Source organism: Dipodomys merriami, unplaced genomic scaffold (genome assembly GCF_024711535.1).
Source record: "Dipodomys merriami isolate MVZ:Mamm:240054 unplaced genomic scaffold, mDipMer1.0.p SCAF_11, whole genome shotgun sequence".
Lineage (NCBI taxonomy): Eukaryota > Metazoa > Chordata > Mammalia > Rodentia > Heteromyidae > Dipodomys > Dipodomys merriami.
The window spans coordinates 46,281,789-46,309,474 of record NW_027202382.1 but is presented as its reverse complement, the minus strand read 5'-3'; the positions used below and the strand labels follow the sequence as shown (position 1 = coordinate 46,309,474).

Sequence of the window (27,686 nt, the reverse complement as noted above, 5' to 3'; positions counted from 1 at the left end):
GACTTGTGGAGCGCTGTTAGTGACTTCCCTCGTTGCTTCTTAAAAGTATTTCCATTAGGAATGCTTTCAAGTCTTCCACTTAGCCTTGGTCCCTACACCTACTGTCCCATGAGGGGCCTGGTTCAAGCTTTAAAGAACTTGTCTGATTTGATGTTGATGCATATGCAGTGAACTTTTCCTGTGTTCGTCTTTGTTTGTTTTGTGTGTGTGTGTGCCCATCCTGGGGCCTGAACTTGGGGCTTGGGCACTGTCCCTGAGTTTCTTTTGGTCAAGGTTAATGCCCTACCACTTGAGCAAGAGCTTCACTTCTGTCTTTTTTTGGGGGCGGGGGAGAGGTAATTTATTGGAGATAAGATTCTCACAGACATTTCTGCCCAGGTTGCCTTTGAACTGGAATGCTCAGATCTCAGCCTCCTGAGTAGCTAGGATTTCAGATGTGTCACAAGTGCCTGGCTCTGTATTCTTTTTATTTATCTCATTGATTGACTAGTAGTAAGAATTATTCACCAGGACATTCACTTTAAAAACATTAAATAAGGGCTTAATGTAGAATGATCCTGTCTTTTGTATGTATTTCAATTGTCCTTGTCAGTATCTAAAAAAAAAAAAAAACTGTTTAGAAACCATCCTACCTAAAGCCTTTCATGAAAGGGGAGACTGAGGCTTGGGTGGAAGCGGGGATGTGGCTGGGGTGAGCTGGCCAGTGCCCTGGGACTGCAGGACACTTGGTTAGTGGCTGCCAGGCTGGGCCTCTGTCCTGCTCTGTGATCCATGCCAGGCCCTTTTGTGTCACCAGAACCAGCTTGCTGGAAAGTCACAGATTAGAATGTAGGTGGTAAGGAGAAGAGGAAGAAATGTTTGTGTGCCTGGATTTTATCCCCATGAAGTTTCTAGGGAGGAAGACTGGGCACCATTTTGTGTTTGGCAGACCTGAAGGGTGGAAGGGCGAGCAGGTGGTAAGCGCTGCGGCGGTGCCCAGCTGTAGGAGGGGGGATTACCAGGTAGGAAATGCAAACACTCACCCAAGGAAACATGATGCAAGAGGTTCCAAATGTCCAGTCCACGTACTCTCATTAGATGCAAACTGACCATTTTGCAGAATCCCAGCCCAGTGCAACCCAGGAAGCAGGGTTGCAGCCTCCATTCTGCAGGAGCGCCTGAGGCGTTCTGTCCTCGGCATGGGAGATATCAGTTCTACTTGATGTTTGCCCGTTCGTTTCTTTTTTTCTTTCTTCTTATCCCCCCCCCTCTCTTTTTTGGTTGGTTGTGGGCCCTGAACTCTGGGCCTGGGCACTGTTCCTCAGCTCTTCAGCTCAAAGCAAGCGCTCTACCACTTGAGCCACAGCGCCACTTCCAGCTTTTTCTGCTTCATGTGGTGCTGAGGAATCGAACCCAGGGCCTCACGCACACCACTGAGCCACCTTCCTAGCCCCACGCTAGTTTCTTTTAGCTCTCATTTCTGTTGGAGCCTGGGAGATTTCACAAAGCAAAGGGGAGTTGATGGAACAACCTTCAGCTGTTGAACAAAGTTTTAACTTTCCTTGGAGGGTTTCTAGACTCTTTTTTTCATTTTGGCTATGGATCTACCATTCCCTGTCTAGGACACAAGTCAGTGAGTTTTTAATTGTTACCATTTAAGTAGCTGTACAAAGGAGCTGCCATTTAATAAAGTGGTTTGTGAATACAATATATCTTGATCAATGTCACCCCTTTCAGCATTCTCACCATCCCTCCCTCCCCACTCCTTCCCTCACTCCACTTAGCTTTGTAGAATAGGCATTGGGTTCTTGTCTGCATCCCCTCCAACCCACCGCCTCCTTCTAGAATGACCTCTACCACTGAGCCATGCCTCCAGCTCTGCTATCTGCATTTTAGAAATGTTAGTAAAGTGGAGGGCTGGGCGCTGGCTCAGAGGACCCACAGCTGCACGTTTTATATCTCCTTGTGGTGCCAGCAGGCTGTTATCAGTCACACAGCTCTCATCCACTGGGAGAGTCGCTAGCATCCTCCGAGGAGCATGGCTTTATGGACCCACAGCTCCAAGGAGCCTCAGGGCTGTATGATCCTCTCTGTACAGCTGGAGCCAGGATTGTAGAGGAGGACGAGTGAGCTCCATTCAGAAAGACTTGGCATGCAGCATGGTGAGGGCTGGGACAGGGGAATGCTGCCTCCTAGCTGTGGAGGTTGCTGGGTGCTGGTGCTGAGGCCATGGTTGGTTGCTTGGTTGGTGTGGCCTAGGGGTGGTTGAGGACATGCTTGGACTGCCTGCTTGCAAGCTGAGCCGATGAAACCAGCGATGCCTCATGGGCATGGTCACACCTTCTGACTCCTCCCATTGCAGCCAGGGCAAGAAACAGTTCATCAGAATGCAGGTAGACTTTGAAGTTTGAGCAAATGCAGAGGGACTCAGGAGCAGAGGGATGGGAGAGCACTGCATGGTGGAAATGGGCGGGGACACAGAGCCAGCAGGAGTATCACTCACCCCAGCAAGGGCAAGTGCGTAGTAAATCAGAGACCAGAAGCAGGGCAAAGCAGAGGTCTGGGAATGGCTCCTGACAGTTGGAAAACAGAGGTAGCTAGTTCTTCATCATCTTGTTCTTAAGGCTCTTGGTTATTTTTGGTCTTTTCAGTGATGGCACTGGGACTTGAACTCATGGCATTGTGCTTGCTGGACAGGTGCTTTACTGCTTAAGCCATTTCCCCAGTCTTTTTTGCCTTTGTTACTTTTTAAATAGAGTCTTGTTGTTTCTCCTGCTACTTACATTTCCTATGTAGCTGGAATGATAAAAACATTCCACAGCACCAGTTTTTAATTGGCTGAGATGAGGTTTCATGTTGCCCAGGGACAACTTTACTGCCTTTCCATAGAGCCTCCCAGAGTGGCACCCATGGTGCTGCGTCCGCCCCTGTGAGCAGATGGTGAGGACAGAGCATCTAACTGCAGCTCTTGACTCAGGTAGTTCTGAGCAAGTGTCCAGAGGAGCAGCACGATTCTGTCCAGAGGGGCAGCTGGTTAAACAGAGATGGCGGCAGGAACGCAGTAGAAACCTGAAGATGCTGTCCAGTGGTCAGACCCCTTACTTTGACTGAAGTGTGCTCATCCCAAACCCTAGTTCAAGTCCATTCTTCAGCTGGTGTCCTCTGCTCTACTGCTGAGACCACAATTCACACAGCTGCTTTATGCTGGGTTCTGCAAATGTAAGCTGGAAAAGATTAACTACCTTTCTCAAAATGATAGCCATCTCTCTCCTTCCCTCTGTCCCTCTGTCTCTCTTTCTGTCTCTCTCTCTGTCTCTCTGTCTCTCTGTCTCTCTCTCTCTCTCTCTCTCTCTCTCTCTCTCTCTCTCTCTCTCTCTCTCTCTCACACACACACACACACACACACGTGCGCTCGTGCCTATTTCTTTGTCACCAGACACTCTACTTGTTTTGTGGTGCTGCTGTTTTCTTGTGGGTAGCCCTTGTTTAATTGTCCCATGAATCATGTGATGCATAGACTCCTGCTGCTGTTCACATTGTATGGAGAAGGGATATGAGGCTCAGGAGCAGAAGGGACAGGTAGAAGGTCACACAGCTAGAGGGGTGCAGGCTGTGTGATCCCAAATCCACTGCTTTGGCCTACACCATGGATAGACATGTCTATGGGGAAATGCCTGCCTTTGGGGCATCAGTATGTGTCACCTTCATCCAGAATGCAGAGAACTAAATGTGAATTACAAAGTAAATTTCCCTTCATTGAGCTCTCTCAGCATCATCTGACCCTTCCTGGGATGGTGTCCCCCTGCAGACTGGCTCGGGGGACCCCACAGACATTGGACTTTAAAGTGCCAATTAGCTACTTAAGAACGAACAAAATGCCTGTTGATCCTAGCAGAGAACAGAAGAATTGTGCTTTGAAGCCAGCCTTGGCAAGATTATATGTGCCTGTTATCTATCGTAAGCTGCAGAGGAGGCTGAGACTAGGCCAGCCAGGGGAAGAAAAGTCCACAAGATTTCATTTCAGCAAAGGGAAGGTGGGTACAGTGGTACTTGCCTGACATCTTAGTATCTACTAAAATAAGGAATTGAGGTCTAGGTACACCTAGGTAGGAAGTAAGATCCTATCTTAAAAATAACCAGTGAAGCCGGGAGCTGGTGGCTCATGTCTGTAATCCTAGCTACTCAAAAGGCTAAGATCTGAGGATCACAGTTCAAAGCCAGCCTGGGCAGGAAAGACCATGAGACTCTTATCCCCAATAAACCACTAGAAAATCGGAAGTGGCTCTGTAGCTCAAGTGATAGAGCGCTCACCTTGAGCTGAAGAGCTGAGGGGCAGCGCCCAGGCCCAGAGTTCAAGCCCCATGACTGACACAAACAAAACAAAACAAAAAAATAGTAAAGCTGGGTGCTGATGGCTTGCACCTGTAATCCTAGCTATTCAGGAGGCTGAGATCTGAGGATTGCCATACAAAACAAGCCTGGGCAGGAAAGCCTGTAGGACTCATCTCCAATAAACTGCTCAGAAAAAGCCAGAAGTGATACTGTGGCTTAAGTGGTAGAGCGCTAGCCTTGAGCACAAAGAGGCTCAAGGACTGTCCCCAGGCCCTGAGTTCCAGCCCTGGGACTGGCAAATGATAGTAGTAATAAAAAATAATAATAACCAGTGAAAAGCAGGGTTGGAGGCATGGTTTGGCGGTAGAGTGTCTTCCTTGCAAGTTCAAGGCCCTAAGATCAGACCCCAGTACCTTAACATTTTATGAAGCCCAGTGAACAATCCCACACTGGACCATTCTGAAGATGGGGACTTTTAACCTGCGCCTGCTGGTTTGCATGGAACATCACCAGTGTGGTGGACTTCCTGCATGCTTCAAGGTGTGAGTGAGATTAGCAGCTCTGTGTGAAGTCAGAGCCGGGAACAAGTTGAGAAGTTACCTGTCCTGCTACCTGCTGCCAGTGCACACATCAAACACAGCCGCCACAGGCGCCCTGCATTGTTTGAGATTAAACTTCAGGATGCAGGTCCTGGCTGGTCATCTGTTAACTGAGTTACTATGCTGGCTTCCTAGGGTGGCATGGCAGGCCAAGCCATTCACGTGTCTGGATGAGCCAAAGTAGCTGGCCCACCCAAGTTTGAGGATGTGCCTCTCAGCTGAGGCTTTGCTTTCTGTGGTTCTGGTCACCTGGGGTCAAGTATTGCATGGAAAATTCCAGAGCTAAACCACATATAAGTCTTACATTGCAGACTGTTCTAGGTCAAACGAAATCTTGCCCTGTCCTGCTCCCCCAAGGTGAGAACCACCTCCTGTCCAGTGCGTCCACACGTATGGCCCTAGCTGCAGAACAGCCTGAGTCATCACACCACGTGTCCTGGGGCTGGAATTCTGGTAGCCTTCTCTTAATAACGATGCCCCAAATACAAAGTGCTGCTGCTGGCCACTTGGCCAAACCGCAAAGAAGCTGCAAAGCTCTTCCTTGTTGACGAAGGAAAACCCCTCATATGCAGACATTGCTAAGATCTGTCAGTACTCGGAGAGAGAGAGAGAGAGAGAGAGAGAGAGAGAGAGAGAGAGAGAGAGAGAGAGAGAGAGAGAGAGAGAGAGAGAGAGAGAGAGAGAGATTGGCTCAATCCAGTCCCAGGCATCGGTCCCCTGGGGTGGTAGAGATCCTCTGGTATCTCTTGTGATGGAGGGCAGATGGCTGTTGTTATGTTGTTCTCACTGACAGGCTTTAGAAAACATCAGTACCCTAAACTTGATCTTTGAAATGTATTACTTTTTTGGCTAATGAAATACTTCCTTGGCATGTTGGACCCACATACTACTTCTTTAGGGTGGCGTTGGCTCTGTGGTGCCTCTTGGGCTTCATTCAGCTTTGAGCCATGTGAATATGATGGATGGACTCCAAGCCTCTGTCCCCGGCCCCGTGCCCCCCCTCCCCCCATGCCCCCACGGGAATCAGCATGAAGCTCTGGGGAATGCCTTGGTGCAGAGTCCACAGCCAGGGCTAGAAGCTGGGATTGCTGGGGTGCTGGGAGAAGACCCAGGGGAGCACCCAACATGGACTCTGGCATTGGGAGGGAGGAGGGCAAGGCATCAAAAGGGCAGCTGCCCAGAAGCAGCAGAGGCTCCCACGTGCCGTTGTTAATCGTGCTTTAATAGTAGTCAGGAGGGCAGCAAAGGCCAGTGTTCGCACAAAGCTGGACGGCTCGTGCCGCATCAGGCCGTGCTCTGCTGAGCCTCGCCAAGATCCCTAGGCTGCCTGGCTCCTCTGCTTTCCTCTTTTTCATCTGTGACATCTGCTCGGTGCTTGTCCCTCCTGTGATAGCGTGCCCCGTGCAGCTGTGCAGACCTCCAGCTCTGCGCCGGAGCCCCGAGCGCCCTGAGCATACGGCCTTTTTGATGTGTGATAAAACAGAACCAAGCCACGGGGGTATGGCGAGTGAAGGCATCAGAATATCAATTAACCTGCTCTGAACAAAGCTGCGGCTCCAGAGTGGAACAGACATTTCACTGAAGTGTCAGGAAGATGGATAATGTATTCTAATTAGGGATTGACTGCATCTCTGCATCCGGCCCCTCCTGGCCATCAGACCCACCAACCCAGCCGTGCAGGGTTGTGGCGAACATCTTAGTGTCCCACTGTGGTGGTGGTTGGAGGAAAGTTCTTGATGGACGACTCCTGGCTTTGCCAAAATCTACAGCCATCAAAGTAGCCGTTTCCCCTAATGCACAGCCCATTTTGCAACTGGGCAAATAACCTCAGCCAGTGCAAACTCTCTAGGACAGAATATCCTTTCTGAGCGCTAACTAAGCCTGGGCTCCCCTCACCAACGTGCTCTCCCTCCCAGAGGGACCTGTGTGGGCCACTGGGACCAGCAAGGGGGTGAGGAGGCACCCCCCCATGGGACAGGGACCACTTCAGGGGTCCTTGGGGCCCTTAGTGCCTCATGAGTGTTCCACACTTCCAGGTTAGAACAACCCTGAAGAAGTGGTGGCCTGGACCCCATTTAGAGCCCCAGCTGCCTTCTTCCTAAAATCTCGCATACAGAATGACACCAGCGAGGCCCGACTAATCAGGGAGATGTAACTCATTTTGCTTCGCTTTTCCCAGTAATTGGAAGGCCCGGTTCTTCCAGCGTGAAGTCAGGGAGTGCTGTTCCTCTGAATACTTCTAAAAGCTTTGGACCACATACTGATTTATATCCACTGCAGATTTATGGGTGAGATTATAATGATTGCTCAGTTAATGCAATATTAAAAGAAGAGGTCTTTCTCAGAGCTGAGCAAAGATGAGCTCCAGCCTTCCTCCAGCTTCAAAAAGCGACTCGAAGCAGAATTACCAGCCCTTGTTGTAGAGGCAATCAGTGGGCTTATGACTCTTTTCCAGGCCCCTCCAAATCAAGAGAAAATCAAAAGGCAGGAATTTAGCTAAGGCTTAGGAAATGTTGGTTCGACTTCTGGACCTGTGAGGGAGGGAGCTGGTACCTGCAGCTCCGACGCTGGGCTCTGCTTCATGTGGAGCTGCTCACATCTGTAGATGTTTGCTCTCAAAAAAAAAAAAAAAAAAAAAAAAGGAAAAAAAGCCGCAGCCTAGCACTTGGGTAGCTCTAACGAGGACTTGAGGGAGCAAAAGGATGTTAAAAAAATTTTTTTTGTACTTTTGCTTCATTAGTTTGAGAAACCAGGGTTCAGTGGCTGTGTTTTCCTGTATAATTTAAGAAATTAATGAAAGTTTGCCTGGTTTTTCCAACACTTTTTAGGCTGAAAATTTGTTTAGTTTTTTTTTTTTTTTTAACTAGCAGTTGAGGCTGTGGCAACGTATATACTGAAAAAGTGAAGAAATGCAGGCACTTAAAAAAAATACAAAAGCTACTTCTGCCAGCATTTTGACGGAAAGGAGCGGTGTGGGTTTTGAGGCCCTTGAGCCAGAGTTCCTGTGCATCAGCCCATCCTCCTACCTCAACAGCCAAGTTCTCATAATGGCTGAGGGGGGATTGGAGAGAGGGCGAGCTTGTTTGGAGGGAGTATTAACATTAAAAAGTCAATTTCAATTCAAGGTGGCTACTCCCCTTCACTACACAATAGAACTTGAAGCAGTTTGCTGTTTTATTGACAATTGCAATACTTGCTTTATCTGGATATGAAGTCTAAAGCATTATAGTGTGTGTGTGTGTGTGTGTGTGTGTGTGTGTGTGTGTGTGTGTGTGTGTGTGTGTGTGTGTGTGTGTGTGTGTGTGTGTCTAGACTCCCAGAACTTGAAAGGACTTCAGAAATTGTTTAATGTTAACATGGCTGAGGGACGTAAGAAAATAGCTTAAGCAAATGGCACGACAACACATCAACTTGATACCGGGGAAGTGTTGCTTCTTCATGAATTAATCCATGCACTATGTCATTCCAAAACCCTCAGAGCATTTCCATTTTGGAACCTGCCAAAGTATTTCTCGAGGCTTAAGAAAAAAGACTAGGGGAGCATATTCTATTAGGTATAGCAATAAATTATCAAACAGTGATTTAAAAGGTTAAATACAAATATTTTAATAATCTATAGGCAGAAAGAGGCCTGAACCAAGGTCACATCAACACTTAGACTGTGAAAAAAAGAGACATCTGAGAGAAAGAGAGAAAGAGAGAGAGAGAGGGAGAGAGAGAGAGAGAGAGGCGCTGTGTCATGGATGGGCTAGGCCAGCTGGGGAGCCACAGGAAACACTTAGATCATAGCTTCGTGGAATTCACAAAAGAAGATGCAGTTCTATTAAATATTGAAGTGTGAAGAGTACTAACCTCAGAGAATATAATATAAATGCAAGTGAATATTTATGGGCTTAGGCAGGGCAAACCACCTTTTTTTTCCCCCTGTACCTATGAATGCCAGAATCCAAAGAGGAAAAGTAGTGATTGATTTAGCTGGAAACCAGTATATTTCAAAGAACACTATATACAAGATTAAAATGTCACAGACAAACCTCAGAAAGTATTGGCAGCATTGCTTGCCGTGAATGGTTTGTGGCTGTTTGCTCACATGGGCTAGGAGCCTTAATATGTAAAGAGCTCTGTGAATAAATAAAAAGCTGAAACCTCAAGGAGTCCACGTTGGCATGAATAGACATTTTGGGAAAGGAAACCATTGTTGCCTGCTGTTGCATGAATTGATCTGCCAAATGCTTCTCCCCAAACTCTCAAAATAAAAATAGGGAAGTGCCTCTCCAAACCTCCTCTCTCCATCTGGTGCCCATGGCTCACACCTGTAATCCTAGCTACTCAGGAGGCTCAGATCTGAGGATCACAGTTCAAAGCCAGCCGGGACAGCAAAGTCTCCAGTTAACCACCAGAAAACTGGAAGTGGCTCTGTGGCTTAAGTGGTAGAACATTCACCTTGAGCTGAAGTGCTGAGGGACAGCACCTAGGCCCCACAACTGACACAAAATAAAACAAAACAAAACAAAAAAACCCACCTCCTCTCTAGGGCTGGATCCTGGATGGTATCCCTGAGACACGGGAGCAGGTGCTGATGATCCAGACCCTGGGGCTTGCGCCCAGGCACGTCAGTGAGTACTGGGGGCCCCCACTGAGGCTGGTCCAGGAGGGTGGGCCCTGCCCTGCACCCACATGTAGGTGGGTGGCCTGTTCTTTGTCACAGGCTCCCAATCCCCACCCTGGGCCCGGCCTGGCCACTACCCACAGAAGGGCTTGAGGGGTCTGTGACCCCTGAGAAAAAGTCGTGTTGAGTTCAGTGTAGCTTTAGTTTCCCCAAGGCTGAATGCACTTCAGGCTTATGGTTGAAAAAAGGTGGGATGGTTCCTTGTCCCCAGTCTCCAAACTCTCAGGGAATAGTCAGCAAACACTGGGAAATGTGGCAGAGCAGATGTGCAGGGATGTTTGCCCCCATGTCATTTAGGACAGAGAATGTATTAGCAGCTCCTCAAAGAACATTCTTTGCATTTTAGTGCTGAGAAGTTGTTTCTTTTAGGAATTCTGGGAGGTTAGTGGTGTTCACATCATTAGACAGCAAAAGTCCACAAGATACAACTGTGTGGCTGGCCCTCACCGCCCAGCATCCCTGATTTTGTTCCTTTGTTTCCCTTCTTAGTTGTGCTGAATGCACCAGACACTGTCCTTATTGAGAGAAACTTGGGGAAGAGGATCGACCCTTTCACCGGAGGTATGGCTGCCTCTGCACCCATCCCCATGGATTTCTGGAGCAGTCAGAATACAGGCTCCCCCCACCCTACCGTTTAGTCCTGCAGTTCACTGAGCACTGGCTCTGCTCAGGGCATCGCAGAGGGTACAAAGGAGGCCACGTGTGCCAAAAAGGCTATACGCAGAGGAGCCTCCAGCAGAATCTCTGAGCCAGAAAGTGCAGGAACACAAACAAGGTCCAGCACAGGAGGACGCAGAGGCACACACAGTGAAAGGAGGGGCCTGCCCCGGGCAGCACCAGGCTCGCGTGCAGATTATGCCATGGGGCAACTGGGCTGGCCTCCTGGCTCAGGGCCTGAGTGCGCCCCCACCTCCCTGCAGTGCATACAAGAGAGGGATGTGTTATCTGGGGAATTGATGGATGCTCAGGGGTGGGACCCAGTAGGGCATTGGGTCTTGGAACCAATTGGCTTCACAGGGGCCAGGGGCCATGAGAAGGAGAGTGGTCTTCGTAGACCTGGGCCTGTGGCTTCCTTTCTAGTTTCCTCATCTGGATTTGGGAATGAAAACACAAGGCCTACTGTGTGCCCAGATTTCTGTGAAGTTGCAGTGTGTCTGCAGCCCTTCCGGGAGTCAGTACTTGGAGGGTCATAGAGCCCTTAGCCTTGGGCTGGGTCCTGGTGACTGTGCTTGTAACTAGCATACTCGCAACCATAAACATAGTATGAACTGGCTCAGAACTGAGGCCACTGTAACACAGGCCTGTTGCAATCAGTGACACCATGGGAACTGGCAGGCTGCAGCCACTGGGACAGTAGCATCCAGCCAGATATGTGTGCCCACAGCCACCTTTGGGCAGGGAGTCTCACTTTGTTCTCTCTCTTGGTAGAGATCTACCACACCACCTTCGACTGGCCCTCTGAGCCTGAAATCCAGAACCGCCTGATTGAGCCGAAAGGCATCTCAGAGCAGGAGACGGCTCAGAAGCTTCTGGACTATCACAGGAACATTGTCAGAGTCCTGCCCTCTTACCCCAAAATCCTGAAAAACATCAGTGCTGATCAGCCATGTGTGGACGTCTTCTACCAGGGTAAACACAAGCACCATGACTCAAGGGCCAGGCTTGCCTGCCTCTCCCCTCCACATCCCAGCTTCCCCCATGCTAGCAGATGCCAGTGGCCAGGATGTGCCTGGGATCCCAGGGATCAGGTCATGGATGGGCCCTAAACTGGGAAACAGCAGCAGTATTCTCTGAAAGGGGACGTGCCTTCCCCCCCAGATAACAAGTCTCTAAATCACATACCTGCTGCCGAGTCCTGTGCCCAGCACAGAGCAGGGCTTGCTGCCTGTTTGACACTCCTGGTACATTGTTATTCAGCATTCTGTCCAAAAAGGCAAGGGGAGGTGGGATAATTCTATCCTAAAATAGCTGTATAGAACTCTGAAAAGGCCTGCTGTCTCAAAAATCCAGGTACCCTCTTCCATCCATCACCAGGTAAATGAAGCATTTAGTCCATTTTGGCACAATAAAATGACATCACAGACAGTTAAGAAGGTTTTGATATAAGCCAGGTGTGATGGTGCATGCCTGCAATTCCAGCATTCAGGAGGTGGAGGCAGAAGGAAAGCAAACTTGAAGCTAACATGGGCTACATATCTCAGACAAGACGTTTTCATGGAGGTGGTCGGAGCTCCTCAACGCCATCCCTACCAACCCTTCCGCCGCCCTCTCCTGTTACATACTCCACAGAGAGCTCCTCCTCTCCACGCTGCCAGCTCCCAGTGGGAGAGGGTCTAGAAAATGACACTGCTTTAAATATTCCAGGCCTAGATGGCCTTCTAATTTTCCAGTGCTTTTACGTCTCAGAAGGGTCTTTAAAGACAGACACTGCACTCTCAAGATAAACACCCTCCACATTTATCTTATGCCATGATTCCGAATTTACACATTAATTACTTCCAAATTACTTAATTAAATTTAAAAGTTCATATGGTTGTTCATAAAGAATTCATGCCCAGAATTGTAAATAAAAATGTGAGTATCTGAATATTAATTATTATTAATTAATAATGTGGAGAGATAAATTGAAAATGGGAATGCAAAATTCTCTCTGTGTTGTTTTTTTAATCTCTCTGTAGTGCATCTCGCAACCACATATTTCTAAAAATAATAATTAGATGCTGAGACTGTCTGGGGGATCATTACTTCTAATTAACTTAGTTATTTACTGTAAATTAAGTATCATTTGTAAGCAGGCTGCCTTGCCAGTAGTGTTTGTGCTTGTCAGAGGCAGTGGGTATGGAAGTTCCCTTGTAGCTCTTGCTCGTGGCTCTCAGGTAGGCAGTGGCACTTGGGGCAGTGGAAATAGAAAAGTGCCCAACTCCACCAACTCTCTAAGCGTCATGGACTCATCTGTAAAATGGAATGAGAATTATCCTTCCCGCGTGGGATTGTGGGTCAGTGACTGCCTGCTGAGTATTTGACTTAGCAGTTGATCCAGGCTAGCCATGGTGATGATAATGATGACAGTCTTGGTGGCAGCTGCCAGCTTGAACTTACCTTCCCTGTTAGTTCTAAAAAGAGAGGATTGTAGTGTCAAACATGAGCCATTCAATGAGAGAATGCTGCAGATTCCCAGGGTAGGAATTTGCACAAAGAATGGATCTCACCCCAGCCTCCATCAGCAAAGGGAGGACATTGGCCGAAGTCTGAAACATCTGTCTGGTTGTGCTACTGGCACCTAGTGCCATGGAGGCCAGGGGTCATTTAACACCCTGCACAGATGCCCCACCATAGAACCCCACCTGGTCCCAAAGGCCCAAGTGCCAAGGGGAGAAACGCCAGATGTACCAGACTCCTGGGGAGCGGCTCTCCCCTGCAGGTGCCTGTAAGGTTGCATTGTCCACCTGTTCTCATGGTGCCCTCTGTGCTCTGGTGTAGCGTGTGGCCCTGCTGGATGAGCACCCTGTGACTTCTGGGTCCCTGGTACCCCATGGTGCAGGTCGGTTATTGTTGGAGATACCCCAGGCCAGGGCCATGTGGCCACATCTGCCCACTCCTATGATCTATTTCTTTTTGGAGACTTTCAACAAAGTCTCATCATTGTAATGTGCCTGCACAAATTATTCTCCACCAATTCGTGAGTCCTTTAGAAGTCACCATGTGCCGGGCTCTCCCAAAGGGTGTGATGCACTTATCAAAGCCGGTGCCTGACACCTGGCACAGCCATCAAAGCAAGCCAGCACTTGTGTCCCCTAGGAGACCAGCCTGCTCTGGGGTTAGAGGCTCAGCCTGATGCAGTTTGGGAACCTCTAAACCCAGCCGGCAGTGCTTGATAGTCCTGGCCAGCTTCCTGCCCACACATACCCAACCCAGTGCTCTAGTGGCCCACTCCCTGCTGAGGAGGAAGTCCAGGGCAGAGCTCAGAGAGGGCTCCTGTAGATTCCACAGCCCTGGCCCAGTGTGTGACTCCTCCCCCACTGCTTTGCTCTGGTCTGAGGGTCAGATACATAGAGGATGTCCATAGTTTTGTAGAAGAGAAAGCTCATTATGGCCATGCAAGAGCCAAAACAGAGGTAGAGGTGTGGACAGGATTCCTCAGCATTTTGTCCTAAGTGGTTTATTTTCATGTCCTCTTTTTTTCTAGCACTGACCTACGTCCAAACCAACCATCGAACCAATGCCCCATTCACCCCCAGGGTGCTACTGTGTGGGCCCGTGGGCAGCGGGAAGAGCTTGCAGGCCGCCCTCCTGGCCCAGAAATATGGCCTCGTCAACGGTGAGTGCATGGAAGCAGTGCTGCTTCTGGAATCTTCCCTGCCTCCTGCCCTCTCCTGCCTTCTCATTTCTGAGCTGGTAGGAGGGAGGAAAGATCAGTAGCGGCATTCTTCTTGTTCTCTGCTCTTAACTACTTACACTTAGTTTATCTTTGTAGGTTAAGAATGCTTTCTTCCCAAAGAAGACTGCCATAAAGACTTCACAAATAAAAACCTGACCCCAGCCTGAGGAGTTGGGATATTTCCTAGTCCTCTTTTTTCTTTTTATGTCTTTTGGAGTTGGTTTCTCTGCTGTCTGCTCTGGGCAGCCCCCTGGGCTTGCTCCCTCCCCGAGAGCCTCAGTCCGAACATAATGGGCATTGGTCTCTTCTCTCGCTCGGCTCCCCCAGCCCAGGTCAGCATGTTTACAGGCAAACAGTTTCTGAAGCAAGCAGAGGAGGACTTCTTGCTCTGCACAGTTTTAATAAATATTTTACCAGGAGGAGAGAAAATATTGAAATCAGTTCTCCAGGTCTTTGTGGAGGCGGTCCCAGGCGGCCCTGGGGGCCGGCCCACGCTCAGGAGGATCAAGGGCTTGGAAGGAAGAAGACGCTGTAGCAGACCCAGAGTGGGATCGGAGGGAGTTAAGGGGCTGACCCTCCTACCCCACACCCTATATAACCTCTGCTTATTAAGGGAACATGAGACTCGCACCCCAAATATACAAATAGACATATACATACACACCCAAATTACATGTCCACACCATGCAGCCATACTGGGAGAAAATAAGCAAATGTGTTCGTGTGTACCATCCCAGAAGGATCATGTTTTGAATGAAAACTCTTTTCAATTAGGGTTCCTCCAGCTTAAGATTTCAAAGTCTCAGACACTCCAGGAATTAGTCACACCCATAAAACAGATGGAGAACTAAGTAATTATTCTGCAGATGTGATTAATGTGGAAAAGTCTGTGGTCTTCAGGAATAAAAAATTCATTTTTGTTTTTCTTGCAATACTTTTCTTTTTGGAAAAACAACTATTTGAGTAATTCCTTCTCTTTCATGTCTCATGAGTATTTTAACAAGGTAGGTATGGCTTCTTGGTTACAAATGTCCAGAAGTCTACCTGAGCTGCACCCACAGCTCCCTTGGAGGTCTGTGCTGATTGCCACATGCAGACTTGAAGAGGATGGGGACAAAAGCATTGCTAGCCGAGGGAGGACCCAAAAGCATAAGGCTCCTCCCTCCACAGCCCTGATGTGCTTAAATCACTGCCCCCCTGTGCCATGTGTCCTTTAGCAAACACTGGCACCCAGAAAAGGTGTTTTATTTTTTTAAAAAATACTTTTACTGGATTGGTGGCACACACCTGGAATCTCAGCATTGGGGAGGCTGAGGCAGGAGGATCTTAAATTCTAGGCCAGACTGGAGTAGTCAGTGAGGCCCTATCTCAAACCACCCAACCAACCAACTATGCTTCCTGTATATCAGTCATGAAGATAACCTGCCTTGGGTTTTCCAAAAAAGAAAAGCGGAAAAAGTTCATCATGAATTTTGCTTTGTAGTGAAAGAGCCATCCTGGGGCTCTTAGATAATTGGGCATTTGGAGACTACCTCAGAAATTCACATTTCTCAAAGGTGCTCTTGATAAATGCAAGGTATCGAAGATTTAAGTTAACCAGTGGAAGGGCCTGAGGCAGGGAGAGGGAATATGGTGGTCTTGACGTCTCTCTGCAAAGGTTTTTTGGGACCCAGAGCTTCAGGCAGTTCCTGTTTCCTGGGGTCCTAGCCTTGGCTTGGGGCTAACCTTCTTTATAAACCTCCCAGTCAGGAGAGCAAATCTCCAAATAAGCCACCCAACCTTCTCTTCCCCCATGCTCATCCACAAGCTCCCATTTGAAATAGGTGGAAACATAAACAAACACAGTTTTTTGAAAAGAAAAAGTTTCTAGGGCTGGGAAGATAGCTCATTAGTAGAGTGCTTACCTTGCATGTATGAGGCCCTGGGTTCGATTCCTCAGCACCACATAAGCAGAAAAAGCCGGAAGTGACACTGTAGCTCAAGTGGTAGAGTGCTAGCCTTGAGCTGAAGAGCTGAGGGACAGCACCCAGGCCCAGAGTTCAAGCCCCACAACCGGCCAAAAAAAAAAAAAAAAAGTTTCTATTGTTAAGATGTTAACAATGCAAGTCTTTTGAATCTGTTGATTCCACGCCTAAATTTGATTCACCTGAAATTCCCAAATATGCAATGAGAGACAAGAACTCAAAAGGAAAACAAAAGGCAACCCAAACTATCACAAAGAAACTTGGAAAGTACTATCATGACCTAATGCTAACTGAGGGAGAGGCAGAAAGCAAGTCACTTACTCTGTTACGTTGCTCAACGTTCATACAGAATCTGAAGAAACATCCGTATACCAAATATGGACGGTTACCGAATGAATGGACCACCATCCTGGAGAGTGGCATATTACAATCAGAAATAACCACAAAAGATTTTATTAGAATACTGCTAGTGTTACTTATGGTATCAAGTGTCTGCCACATATGATGCACTTTATCAGACATACAGGGACAGTCAGATTTGAAAAGTTTGGGGAAGAACTCAGGTATGCAGTTAGACCTATGATCTCAGCAGGGGAGGAGCAAGATGAGCCCTGGCTGATACCAGTGCTGTCCCACAGCCTTGCTCCATCACCGTTATTTCTTCTCCAGATGCCTCATCAAATCCCACAGCAAGAGGGCAGTCACTGTTAGGTGGGACTTAACACCAGCGATCTAACTAGGCGGTAGGCTGAGAGGGGAGGATCACTGTTGCAGGCCAACCCAGGCAGAGAACTCCACAAGGCCCCCTCAGCTCAAAGCTGGGCACCAGTATGTACCTGTTATCCCAGCAAAAATGGGCTCCATCTAAAAGCAGGTAGATGGAGATTCGGGCACATGCCCAGGCAGGCAGGGAGCCAAGACCCTGTCCTAAAAATAACCAGTGAAAAATGGCTGGAAACAGAGCTCAGCAGTATCACATCAGCAAAAAGATGGCAGTTTCCTCCTTCCCACAGATGTGATGGTGCTCTCCTTCCAGGCGGGAGGTCGAGGAGAGAGGAGGCTGTTTCAGTGCTGCTTTCAGGGGCATTGTGGGGTCATAAGCCATCCTTTCCTAATGCAGCCGGTTCAGTTACAGTTCTATACTTGCTTCAGCTGTACCCTATTTCCGTTTGCCGCATTTCCATTAACATTCACTTGAAAATAACTTCTTAATTTCTCTGCTTTTTTGGGGGGGTATCCAAGTATTATTTAAAAGTATATTGTGTATTTCCAAATATTGGGAGATTTCTTCAGATTTTTAATTACTAATTTTAATTTCTATTGTAGGCAAAAATATATACTTATGTTATTTTTGTTCTTTGAAGTGTGTGTGTGTGTGTGTGTGTGTGTGTGTGTGTGTGTGTGTGTGTGTGTGTGTGTGTTACTATACTGGAATTGAATCCAGGTCTTTGCACATCAGGCAAGTGCTATCTGTAATCCTTGGTTTTTTTCAGACAGGGTTTTGCTATATAGCCCAGGTTGGCCTCAAACTCATGATTCTCCTGCCTCCACCACCTGAATCCTGGTATTACAGGAGTGATAGACCCCACCTGTTCCTATTGATACTTTGTAATAACACAGCAGATGGTCTATACTGGGGGAATTCCATATGTATTCAAAAAGAATATGTATTCTGCTTGTTGCATCTAGTATTGTATAAATGTCAATTATTGTAAGATATCAGATTCATTGTTCATGTCCTGAATGACTTTCTGTCTGCTTGTGGTTTCAGTTAGTGACACAGATGCATGCAAAGCTCCAACTCTAATTGTATGTTGCCCATTTTCTGCCAGTGTGATTTGTTCAGTGTGTTGTTCTGTCTTCTTGATAAGATGACCTTCTTGTTGTTGGGAAATGATCCTACTAACATTCATTTTCTTTAGGTATTTTTGTCTGATATCCATATCGCTGGTGTAACTGTAACTTTCCCATACTGTCTGTGCAATGTTTGTTTATCCCTCTTTTTTTAAATTTTGTTTTGTCAATTACAGGGCTTGAACTCAGGGCCTGAGCACTGTCCCTGAGCTCTTTTGCCCAAGGCTAGCACTCTCCCACTTTGAGCCACAGTACTACTTTTGGTTTTCTGCTGCTAATTGGAGATAAGAATCTCACGGACTTTCCTACCTGGGCTGACTTTGAACTGAAATCTTCAGATCTCAGCCTCCTGGGTAGCTAGGATTACAGGTGTGAGCCATCAGTACCTGGCATGTTTATGCCTCTTTTTTAAACTATCTGCCTATTTTTTTAATGTGTCTGGGAGCAGCATAGAGTTGGATTTTGCCATTTAAAAAATGTAGCTTGTCATTCTCTGCCTTTTACTTGAAGTTTTTTATCCATTTCCCTCTAATACAATCTTACATAGGAGGTTACAAATCCTCCCATGTAAATCTTGGGTGTTTTGTTTTCCTATGGCCATTGGCTCTTGGCTTGTCCCTTCTTGCCACCTTTTGGATTAGTCAACTAAGTGTAAGTAATATATTTCATTTCCTCTGTTGACATTTTAGGTATAGCTCTTTGGTTTATTTTGTTAGTGGTACATCTTTACTTTTTATATTCCTTTTTGAATTAATATTATAGCTTTACATGTATGATGTTTACATTGTACATGTCTATCTTTCTTCTGTCCTTTGTGTTCTTGTTCTGCATTTAATTTCTATGTACATTTTAAAAGTTACAATTTGCTGCAAACATTCTTTTATGTTATTTGTCTTTTTTTTTTTTTGGTGGTTCTTGGGATTGAATCAGGACCTCACACTTGTTAAGCAGGTGTTTTACTACTTGAGCCATGCCCCCAGCCCTTTAAGAAAGAAAAGAGTGTTTCCTTGCGCTAGCCTTAGACTAATATCTTCCTACCTCACTTTTTGGTGGGATGGGATATTGATAGCTTTTTTCCTGGGCTGGCTTTAAATTGCAGTCCTCCCATTCTCCGTCTTCTGAGTAACTGGGATTATAGAAATGAGCCACCTTGCCCATCCTGAGTCATTTGCATTTCCTTCCTTCCTTCCTTCCTTCCTTCCTTCCTTCTTTCCTTCCTTCCCTCCTTCCTTTCTTCCTTTTCTCCCCTCCCTCCCTTCCTGTCTTCCTGTCTTCCTTACTTCCTTCCTTTTTTCCTTCCATCCTTCCTTCCCTTCCCTTCCTTCCCTTCCTTCGCTTCCTTTCCTCCCTCCCCTCCCTCCCTCCCTTCCCTTCCTTCCTTTCCTTCCTCCCCTCCCTTCCTGCCTTCATTTATTTCCTTTTTGTCTTCAACTGGGACTTGAACTCAGTATCAGACACTTGTTTTCACTCATTGCCTGGCCCTCTACTACCATGGAGTCATGCCTCCATTCCCCATTTGTGTTTTAAATAAGTTAAAAATAGGGTGGGAGGACTTTTCTATGTCCCCCACACATCAACACTTCATTCCTTGGTTTAGGTCCAGGCTTCTGTCCCATATCATTTCCTCTCAGCCCAAAGAACTTCCATTAACATTTCTTTTAGTCAATGTCTACTGGTGACAAAAATCTCTCAGCTTTCATATGTCTAAAATATCATTACTTTACCTTCATTTTTGAAGGATTTTTTTGCTGCATATAGAAATCTATGTTGGCAGATTTTTTTCTCTTAGCCTTTAAAGGTGTCAATCTTTTGTCTTCTGGCTTGCATTTCTTCTGATGAGAACTCAGAGGCGATTTTTTTTCCATTGTCACTGTCTGTGTGAAGCATCTTTTCTCCCCTGCTGGTTCCTTTTAGTATTTTTCTCCTTCTCTATAGCGTTTAGCAATTTGGCTACAGTGTATAAAACTGTGGCTTTGTGTGTGTGTGTGTGTGTGTATGTGTGCGTGTGCGTGTGTGTGTGTGTGTGTATGTGTGTGTGTGTGTGTGTAGGTGATGGTTCTGGGATTTGAACTCAGGGCCTTGTACTTGGTAGTCAGGTGCCCTAATACCACTTGAGCCATGCTGCCAGAGCCCCTGTGGCTTACTTTGTATTATTTTGCTTGGAGCTTCAAGATTCTTGAATATGTGAAGATTTGTCATCAAAATTGAAATTCTAGACAGGTGCTGGTAGCTCACACCCGTAATCCTAGAACCCATGAAGCTGAGATCTGAAGATCACAGTTCGAAGCCAGTACAGGCAGGAAAGTTCATGGCACTCTTATCTCCAATTAACCACCAAAGGTCAGATGAGGAGCTATTGTTCAAGTGGTAGAACACTAGCTGTGAGCACAAAAGCTCAGGGATAGTACCTAGCCCTGAGTTCAAGCCCCAGGACTGGCACACAAAAGAAGTTGAAATTCTGGCTGGGTACTGGAAAGAAAGGAAGGGGGAGGGGAGATGGAGGGGGGAAAAAAGGGAAGGGAGAAAAAAAAGGAAGGGAAGAAAAAAAGGGAAAAAAAAGTAAAAAGAACTTCCACGTTGTACAATGAACAACTCATGAAAATTCAGCTTAAATCTTCTGACATTGGTTATTAAGGGCTTTCCTAGCCTGGAAGATTCTAGAAGATTCTGGAAAATACTAGCCTGTATTGATTCATTCAGCCTCTCTTGGCAAACTGCTCCCATGTGCCAGCACAGTGCAGGGCTGGAGAGGAGTGGGGAGGTGATGCGCGAGGCCACACTGTGACGGGAAGGCACCCATGGGGACAGCCTGCGGCTCCAGTGGGCTGCCTTCAATTATGACTTGGGACGTGCAGCATATGGACTAGTGGTCTTTGCAGCCCTACCGTCATCTTTGGAGCACCTTACTCAGCAGAAGGGATGCGTAAGCTCCACAGTCCCCCCTTTCTCTGTGTGCACGGTGAGCGCAGCCAGGGGAGGCAGCTCGACACCCTGGTATGGAGCCTGACCAGTGACCCTGAGCGTCTGCAGTCAACGGAGCAACTCCGGGTGTGCCCAGGGTCCTGCAGGGGCCTTGTGGTTGTCGACACCCTGGTTAGTGTGTTCCTCGGCTGTCCTTTTTTTAATGTCTTTGCCAAATGCATTCCTTGTTATTCCACATCTCTCTGCTCCTTTTTGATGTTGACTTCCACCGGACACAGACACACACACACACACCCTTTAATTTTTTTTCAGTGACCTTTTTCTCCCCCAGCAGTCAACACTGCTCTGTTGTTTTATTCCTTCATTCTTCCTTCTAGTTAAAATTTAACGGTGTCCTTTCTGTCCCTCTCTTTGTTAGTGTGCTGTGGGCAGCTGCTGAAAGAAGCTGTGGCCGACAAGTCAAACCTGGGCAATCTCATCCAGCCCTACTTTGACAAGGAGATCACAGGTACGCCCCACTTCCTGCTCACGCTCCTGTGCTGCGGGCTCCGGGCTGGCCGGGCCTGCGGTGTGAGGAGCATCCAGGTTGAGGGAGGCAGCTGGGAAATGGAACTGGGTGTTGGAAGCTAAGTCTCTGGGCCTCATTCCTTAGAAATGCTGCTCAGCGCCTACCCCTGGTCTTGGAAGCTGAGTGTGTGGTGGTGGTATGCTTGTCCCTGCGGAAGTCCTGTTTCTTGGGAAGTTTTGCTTCTCCTATCTGAAAACATTTAACATCCAGAGCCAGCGCAGCCACTACTTCTCACGTCCTTCCTGGAGTGAAATACAAAAATCAGCTACTAAAAAGTCAGAGTGAGCTGGATCCTGGTGGCTCATGCCTGTAATCCTAGCTACTCAGGAGGCTGAGATCTGAGGATCATGGTTCAAAGCCAGCCTGGGCAGGAAAGTCTGCGAGACTCTTATCGCCAATTAACCACCAGAAAACCAGAAATGGGACTGTGGCTCAAGTGGTAGAGCTCTTGCCTTGAGCTGAAGAGCTGAGGGGCAGCACTCAGACTCAGAGTTCAAGCCCCATGACCAGGAAAAAAAAAAAGAGTACTTGGACAGCGCTGCAGCTGTAAGGCTGGACGGGTTGTTGGTCCTCAGTGGGGTTGATCAGAAAAGCAGAACTGGGTAATCTTTCTAGATCCCTGCTGTCACTCAAGAGCATTTTCAGATCTGACCTCCACGAGGGGGGAGCCTTAGAGCTCCTTCTAGTCAGGTTTCCTGAGGCCATGTGGCTGTCAGTGCCTGGACTCTGCTAGACCTTAAGTGTCTGCCCTAGTGAGTGCATTTTCCACTCACCCACATCTTCCTCCTCTGTATCAAGGGCTGGGTATTGCACCCTCATGCAAGCTCAGTGATCACATCTAGTGTGGGTGTATACTTACTATGGAGAAAGTGGACCCCCATGGCATAGCTGTCTGCTGTGTGGAATGGACATTGAGTGAGATACTCGCTCATCAGAGGCCACTGCCTCCTCTGGCCACTTTCTAGGAGGAGTGAGCTTGGACGGAAGCCCACAGGTACATGCTGCTCACTCTAACCTCCAGCTGAAAGGGCTCGCTGGCAGATCTGACCAAACCCCTCACAAGGCACTCCAAGTGAGGTTCAAGTAAGGTAGAATGGGATTCGTGAGCTGCAGTGGCCAGTGCAGAGGCAGGACAGTCAGGGCTCCTGCTGACCGCAGTCGTGTCCAGCATGAGGTGGAGGCCATGCAGTGGGAAATCCACTGTGCACTCTGGGATTTCCCTGTCTGGTTCAGATGCTGGTCCTGCACCACCGGTCACAAGGCCTCAGCACCTCTGCCCTTTTCTCAAAGGCCTGGGCTTCTTTATTTATGTTAAGATGGAGATAGGAATTCCAGTGTTCAGGTTTATCACATGTGCTGACTAGGCTGCCCACAGACAGTGCCAAGGCAGCTGCTGCTGTTAAAAAGCAGCAGTGGGAGAAGTGGCTCAAGACTGTAACCTGAGCAACTTGGAAGGTAGAAATTAGAAGATGGCAGTTTGAGGCCAGCCTGAGCATAAAAGTTCAAGAGAATCCATCTCAACCAATGGCTTGGCACAATGGCATGTGCCTTTTATCCCAGCTACAGGGAAGTACAGTGGCTGAGCATGGTGGTATGTGACTGTAATGTGAAAAACAAAAGGAAGCAAAATAGGAGGATCACAGTCAGGCCAGTATAGGCATAAAGGCAAGACCAATGTGGAAAGGTACTAGTAGAGTGGCTCAGTGTAGAGCACTTGTCTAGCTAGCTTAAGGCCCTGAATTTACACACCAGTGCTGGGGAAGGTGGGGGAGGAGCAGCAGTAGCTAGTAGCCACAGAGGCTGAATGAATGGGATACGGGATGCTAGAGTAACATAGATTAGTACAGTTTTGAGGGGTTTTTGTTTTTGTTTTTTTTTTGTCTGGTCGTGGGGCCTGAACTCTGGGACTGGGCGCTGTCCCTCAGCTCTTCAGCTCAAGGCTAGTGCTCTACCACTTGAGCCACAGCGCCACTTCCGGCTTTTTTCTTTTTTGCTTATGTGGTGCTGGGGAATTGAACCCAGGGCCTCATGAATGCAAGGCAAGCGCTCTACCACTGAGCCACCTTCCCAGCCCCTGGTTTTGAGTTTTTGTGGGTAGTGCCCCCTTCATGACTGGGTGAAAACTTCCTTCCCTATTAACAAGCACTTCCGGCTCTGAAACAGATAGTGCCTGGCAAAGGAGAGCATCCAAGGAAGGGAGCACAGGAATTTTTTTATTCTCCTTCTGTACACCTGAAATTGCTTACAAAATGTAAAATTACAAAAGTAAATGTTTAAGTGCTTTCTAAATTTGCAGTTCTTTGGTATTAGTGTATATCTTCTCAGATACACGGCTTTAGAAACATCCCTGAATACCTTAGGATAATCTAATGGGTTAGATCAAAGACCAAGTCCTTTCACAGTGGTGTGTGACTACTCCTCGGTCACCATATGCCCATTTTCTCCTCCTCTTCACTGTCTCTGTGTTTTCTCAGTGCATTTGTTTGCTATAGCTGCTGTAATAGCAGCTTAAAACAACATGATTTTATTTTCTTATAGTTCTGGAAGTCAGAAGGTGTTATCCAGGCTTTGCTCCTTCCTGAGGCTTAGGGGAGAAGGCTTCTCTGCCTTTCTTGGCTCCTAGAAGCTGCCTGCAATGTTTGGCTCCTGGCTCCCTTCCTTTTTCTTCAAAGCCAGCAGTGTAGCATCTTCAACTCTCTCTCTCTCTCTCTCTCTCTCTCTCTCTCTCTCTCTCTCTCTCTCTCTCTCTCTGTCTTACTGACCTCTGCTTCTCTCTCTCTCTGTCTGTCTTACTGACCTCTGCTTCCCTTGTTACATCTCTTCTGACTGACCCTCATGCCTCCCTCTTCCAAAGTCCCTGTCATTGCATTGGGCCCACTTCAGTCTTACAGGACAATCTCTCATCTCAGGATCCCTAACTTTATCCCCCAGGCTAGGATTCCGATAACTTTGTGTAACTTCATCACCGGGGCTAGGATGTGGCCATCTTGCAGGGGGCTGTCAAGTTTATTCCACTCACCACAGGTAATAATCGGATCTTTGCCAATTTGTTTTTCATTGTGGTCTTCGTGATTACATTGTGAGATTGGTAATGTGAAACATATTTTGGTGCAAAATTGGTCATGTTTTTCATCTTTTGTAAATTGTCTCTATTTCCTTGGTCTATTGGCTTAATTTCTTCTGCATATTTATTTACTTATATTTAATGATTCAGGGGTGCACCTTAGGATCTCACACATGTCAGGCAGTTGCTCTACTACTGAACAACAGCACCTATTTTTCAATGAAGCCTTTTTTTTGTCTTAATTGCTTTGTAAGTGTTCATTTAATATTAGGCTTAATTTTTTCCCATTGAGTTTCTTTAAACCTGTATTCTGTATTTTATCTATATCTGAAGTCACTGTATAATTTTCTAGTTGTAGCTGTTTTGTGGGAAAGAATGGGGCCTGCTCAGAGCGCTTCAGTCTGGCCCCTGGAGGACAGAGGAGGATGGGAACCGTTGCTGCTTTATGGGGTCCTGGAGCACAGGCCTGCTGGTCTTCCTCCACTCTTTTTGTTTTGTTTTGTTTTTGTTGGTTGTGGGCCTGGGCGCTGTCCCTCAGCTCTTCAGCTCAAGGCTAGCGCTCTACGACTTGAGCTACAGCGCCACTTCTGGTTTTTTGGTGGTTTATTGGAGATAAGAGTTTCACGGACTTTCCTGCCCCGGCTGGTTTTGAACCGCGATCCTCAGATCTCAGCCTCCTGAGTAGCTAGGGTTACAGGCGTGAGCCACCGGCACCCGGCTTCCTCCACTCTTATAGCCAGGTGTGAGATAAGTATCATTATTATTTGTGCTGATACTGGGGCTTGGATTTAGGACTTTGTGCCCTTTATTGGCTTTTTCTACTCAAGGCTAGCACTCTACCACTAGAGCCACCCCTCCACTTCCAGTTTTTTTGCTGGTTAATTAGAGGTAAGAGTTTCACTGATTTTTCTGCCCAGGCTGGTTTCTAGCTGCCATTATCAAACCTCAGCCTTCTGAGTAGCTAGGATTGCAGGTGTGAGCACCAGTGCCTGGCTGGGCACTGTATTTTTACTTATTCAGACCGTATCTGAGGGTAAGTGGGAACAATGGTTACTTCCTTTTGTAGAGACAAATGAATTGCCATGAGCCCAAGCTCATTAACTTGTACCTACCCCCCTCCCCGGCCCTAGCACCAAAATCAAACCAAGGAGTCCCTTCAGTGGGGGTTCAGATGAGAGATTTTGTTTGCTTTTGGTTTGGGGGTTTGGGTTGAATACAAAGGAGACTATAGACACATTTTCCAGTTTCCTTCTAAGTTAGACCTGAATAGCTTCCCTCTTCAGTGTTTTGTGCTAATTTTTTTCTTCTACAGCTTTATGTTTATTTAGATTATGTAGCGCTATACTTTTGTTCTTCCTACAGAATTAAAAACACAACAACCACCAATATCATATCTTCCTAACAGAAGCAATAAATTCTGTCATCTCGCTAATCCTGATCTGGCAGGGACAACAGGAATGCATTTACATTCATAACCACTAACCAGGTTTCATTAGCGGGCTGGGGAAACGCTGCCAGGAAATCCACGGCCCTCCGGGCGCAGAGGAGGAGCGGGCACCGCCCAGGCGGCAGAACCACTTCCCTGCCAGCTGAGGCAGGAAGAACACAGACACAATTCTCCACAGAGCTCAGTTTGGAAGGGAAGATGGGACTGCACAGGGAAACTGCACAGTCAACCCACAGCCTGGTGAGGCTGCCCAGCTCCCTGCCCAGAACACTGTGACCTCGTGACACGGGCATGCGCTGCTGTTAGTGTTAGAGGATGGCACTGGTCATTCTTCCTCCCCACCCCTGAGCTGAGAACCCATGAAGAGGCAGACTTCAAAGCCGCAGGTGTGTGCCATAGGCTTGGACCATCAGGCAGAGATTCCCTTGGGTCAGAGGTAGCAGCTAGGCTTCCCAAGGCCAGGACAGGGAAAAGCCAACAAATGCCACATCCTGGCAATGGGAACAGGGAGAGGGGCCCCAACTAGACCCAAAGATCCCTGGCCAAACAGTAGCTATAGAAGAAGTCTTCCTATCCATCCTTGCTTAGAAGGTCTCTCCCGAATACTCAGGGACAGAGTGCTACAGTCCCCAGCCTGCAGTCATCCAGAAGAGGGAGTCTGGGGGCATTCCTCCCCGATCTGTTCCACTGAGGCGCCATGAGTCTCGCTCTGCCGATTCCCAGGCCCATTTCTGATACCTGTGTGTGCCAGGGGCCAGCAGGCATCCTGGCAGGAGAGCACCAGTCCTACCTCCTCTCCATAGTGCTCACAGAGGACATCCAAACCCCCCAGGGCTGGGACACAGAGGCCTCAGCACCACCGTCCGAAGCCCCTGGCATCTCTGAGCTGGTGCGTGTCAACCCCCGTGCACACACTGCCCCGTTGGGCATGCTATTCTTCCTGCTCCAGCTACGAGCCTCCGGGTCCCCAGGGCCTGGCCGGCTCTGCCCCTCTCTCCATTCACCTTTGGAGCCCCACAGCTCTGTTGCTGTTGGGGAGTCCTGCCACCCCCATAGTCCAGGTGTCGTCCTTCCCCATGGAGCTGCCGCCTCTGCAAGGCTCGTCCCCGCCGTGACCTCTACGGGCTCCGTTATGTTCTGGTTTTGTCCTCACAGGTGCTGCCAACACCTCCTTTTTCGAGTCGGCAGCAAAATTAATAAGTGCACTGTTTTCTTGGCAAGGGACCCCAGAGCCCCATCTTAGCTCCACTTCCGTCTCCTGATCCCAGGCTGTGGGTGATGGCATCATGGACAAAGGGACGGGGAAATGTTTATTCCGTGCTCTGGACTTGGAAATATATAGGTCTGACCTCCTAAACTCATTCCAACTTAGCTGCAGTGAACAGAACCAATTCATTCCCCAGGGCTGTGCGCACGGCGCTCTTGATGCAGGCAGCCTCCACAAAAGCCATCGGGGTTTGGCCCTCACAACAGTCGCCGCCTTCACCGCTGGAAAGGGTCTGTCACTTCTACCTGGATGAGAAGCAAGTCAAAACAATTCTGGGATTTTGGAAAAACAAGTTCTCAGCCATTTCTGTAGCTCTTAAAATGAGATTGTTGATGCCTAGGTCCCCACGGCAGATACCATGCAATAGGACACGACACACATGTGACAGCAGAGGCTGACTTCGTTTTCCAAAATCAGGCACGTGAGCTACCAGGTCTCTATTGCCGGCTGAAGTCAGCCAGCGTTGCCAGTGGCCGCCAGCACCGCTGGACGTTCGGGGCTCCTTCTCCCTATTTAGAGTCACATTACAACCTGACCAGGAGTCAGCTGAGGCAGGCTGGCTGCACCATTTCATTCCCATCAAAGGCGTCACATGGAATTCCAGAGCCCTAGATTCCCCAGGAGAGTAGTCACCAAGTTTTTG

General features: G+C 47.9%; 1 protein-coding gene across 2 annotated transcripts in view; it reads left to right on the top strand.

Annotated features, from left to right (window-relative positions):
* Positions 1-27,686, top strand: part of Ak8 (adenylate kinase 8) — a 117,494-nt gene that overhangs the window by 27,829 nt on the left and 61,979 nt on the right. For both annotated transcript variants that reach the window (XM_070014932.1, XM_070014931.1), the window contains 5 exons: positions 9,445-9,526; positions 10,069-10,140; positions 11,008-11,208; positions 13,766-13,897; positions 21,116-21,205. In XM_070014932.1, the coding sequence (XP_069871033.1) occupies positions 9,445-9,526; positions 10,069-10,140; positions 11,008-11,208; positions 13,766-13,897; positions 21,116-21,205 (577 nt within the window). The remainder of the gene's footprint in view (positions 1-9,444; positions 9,527-10,068; positions 10,141-11,007; positions 11,209-13,765; positions 13,898-21,115; positions 21,206-27,686) is intronic.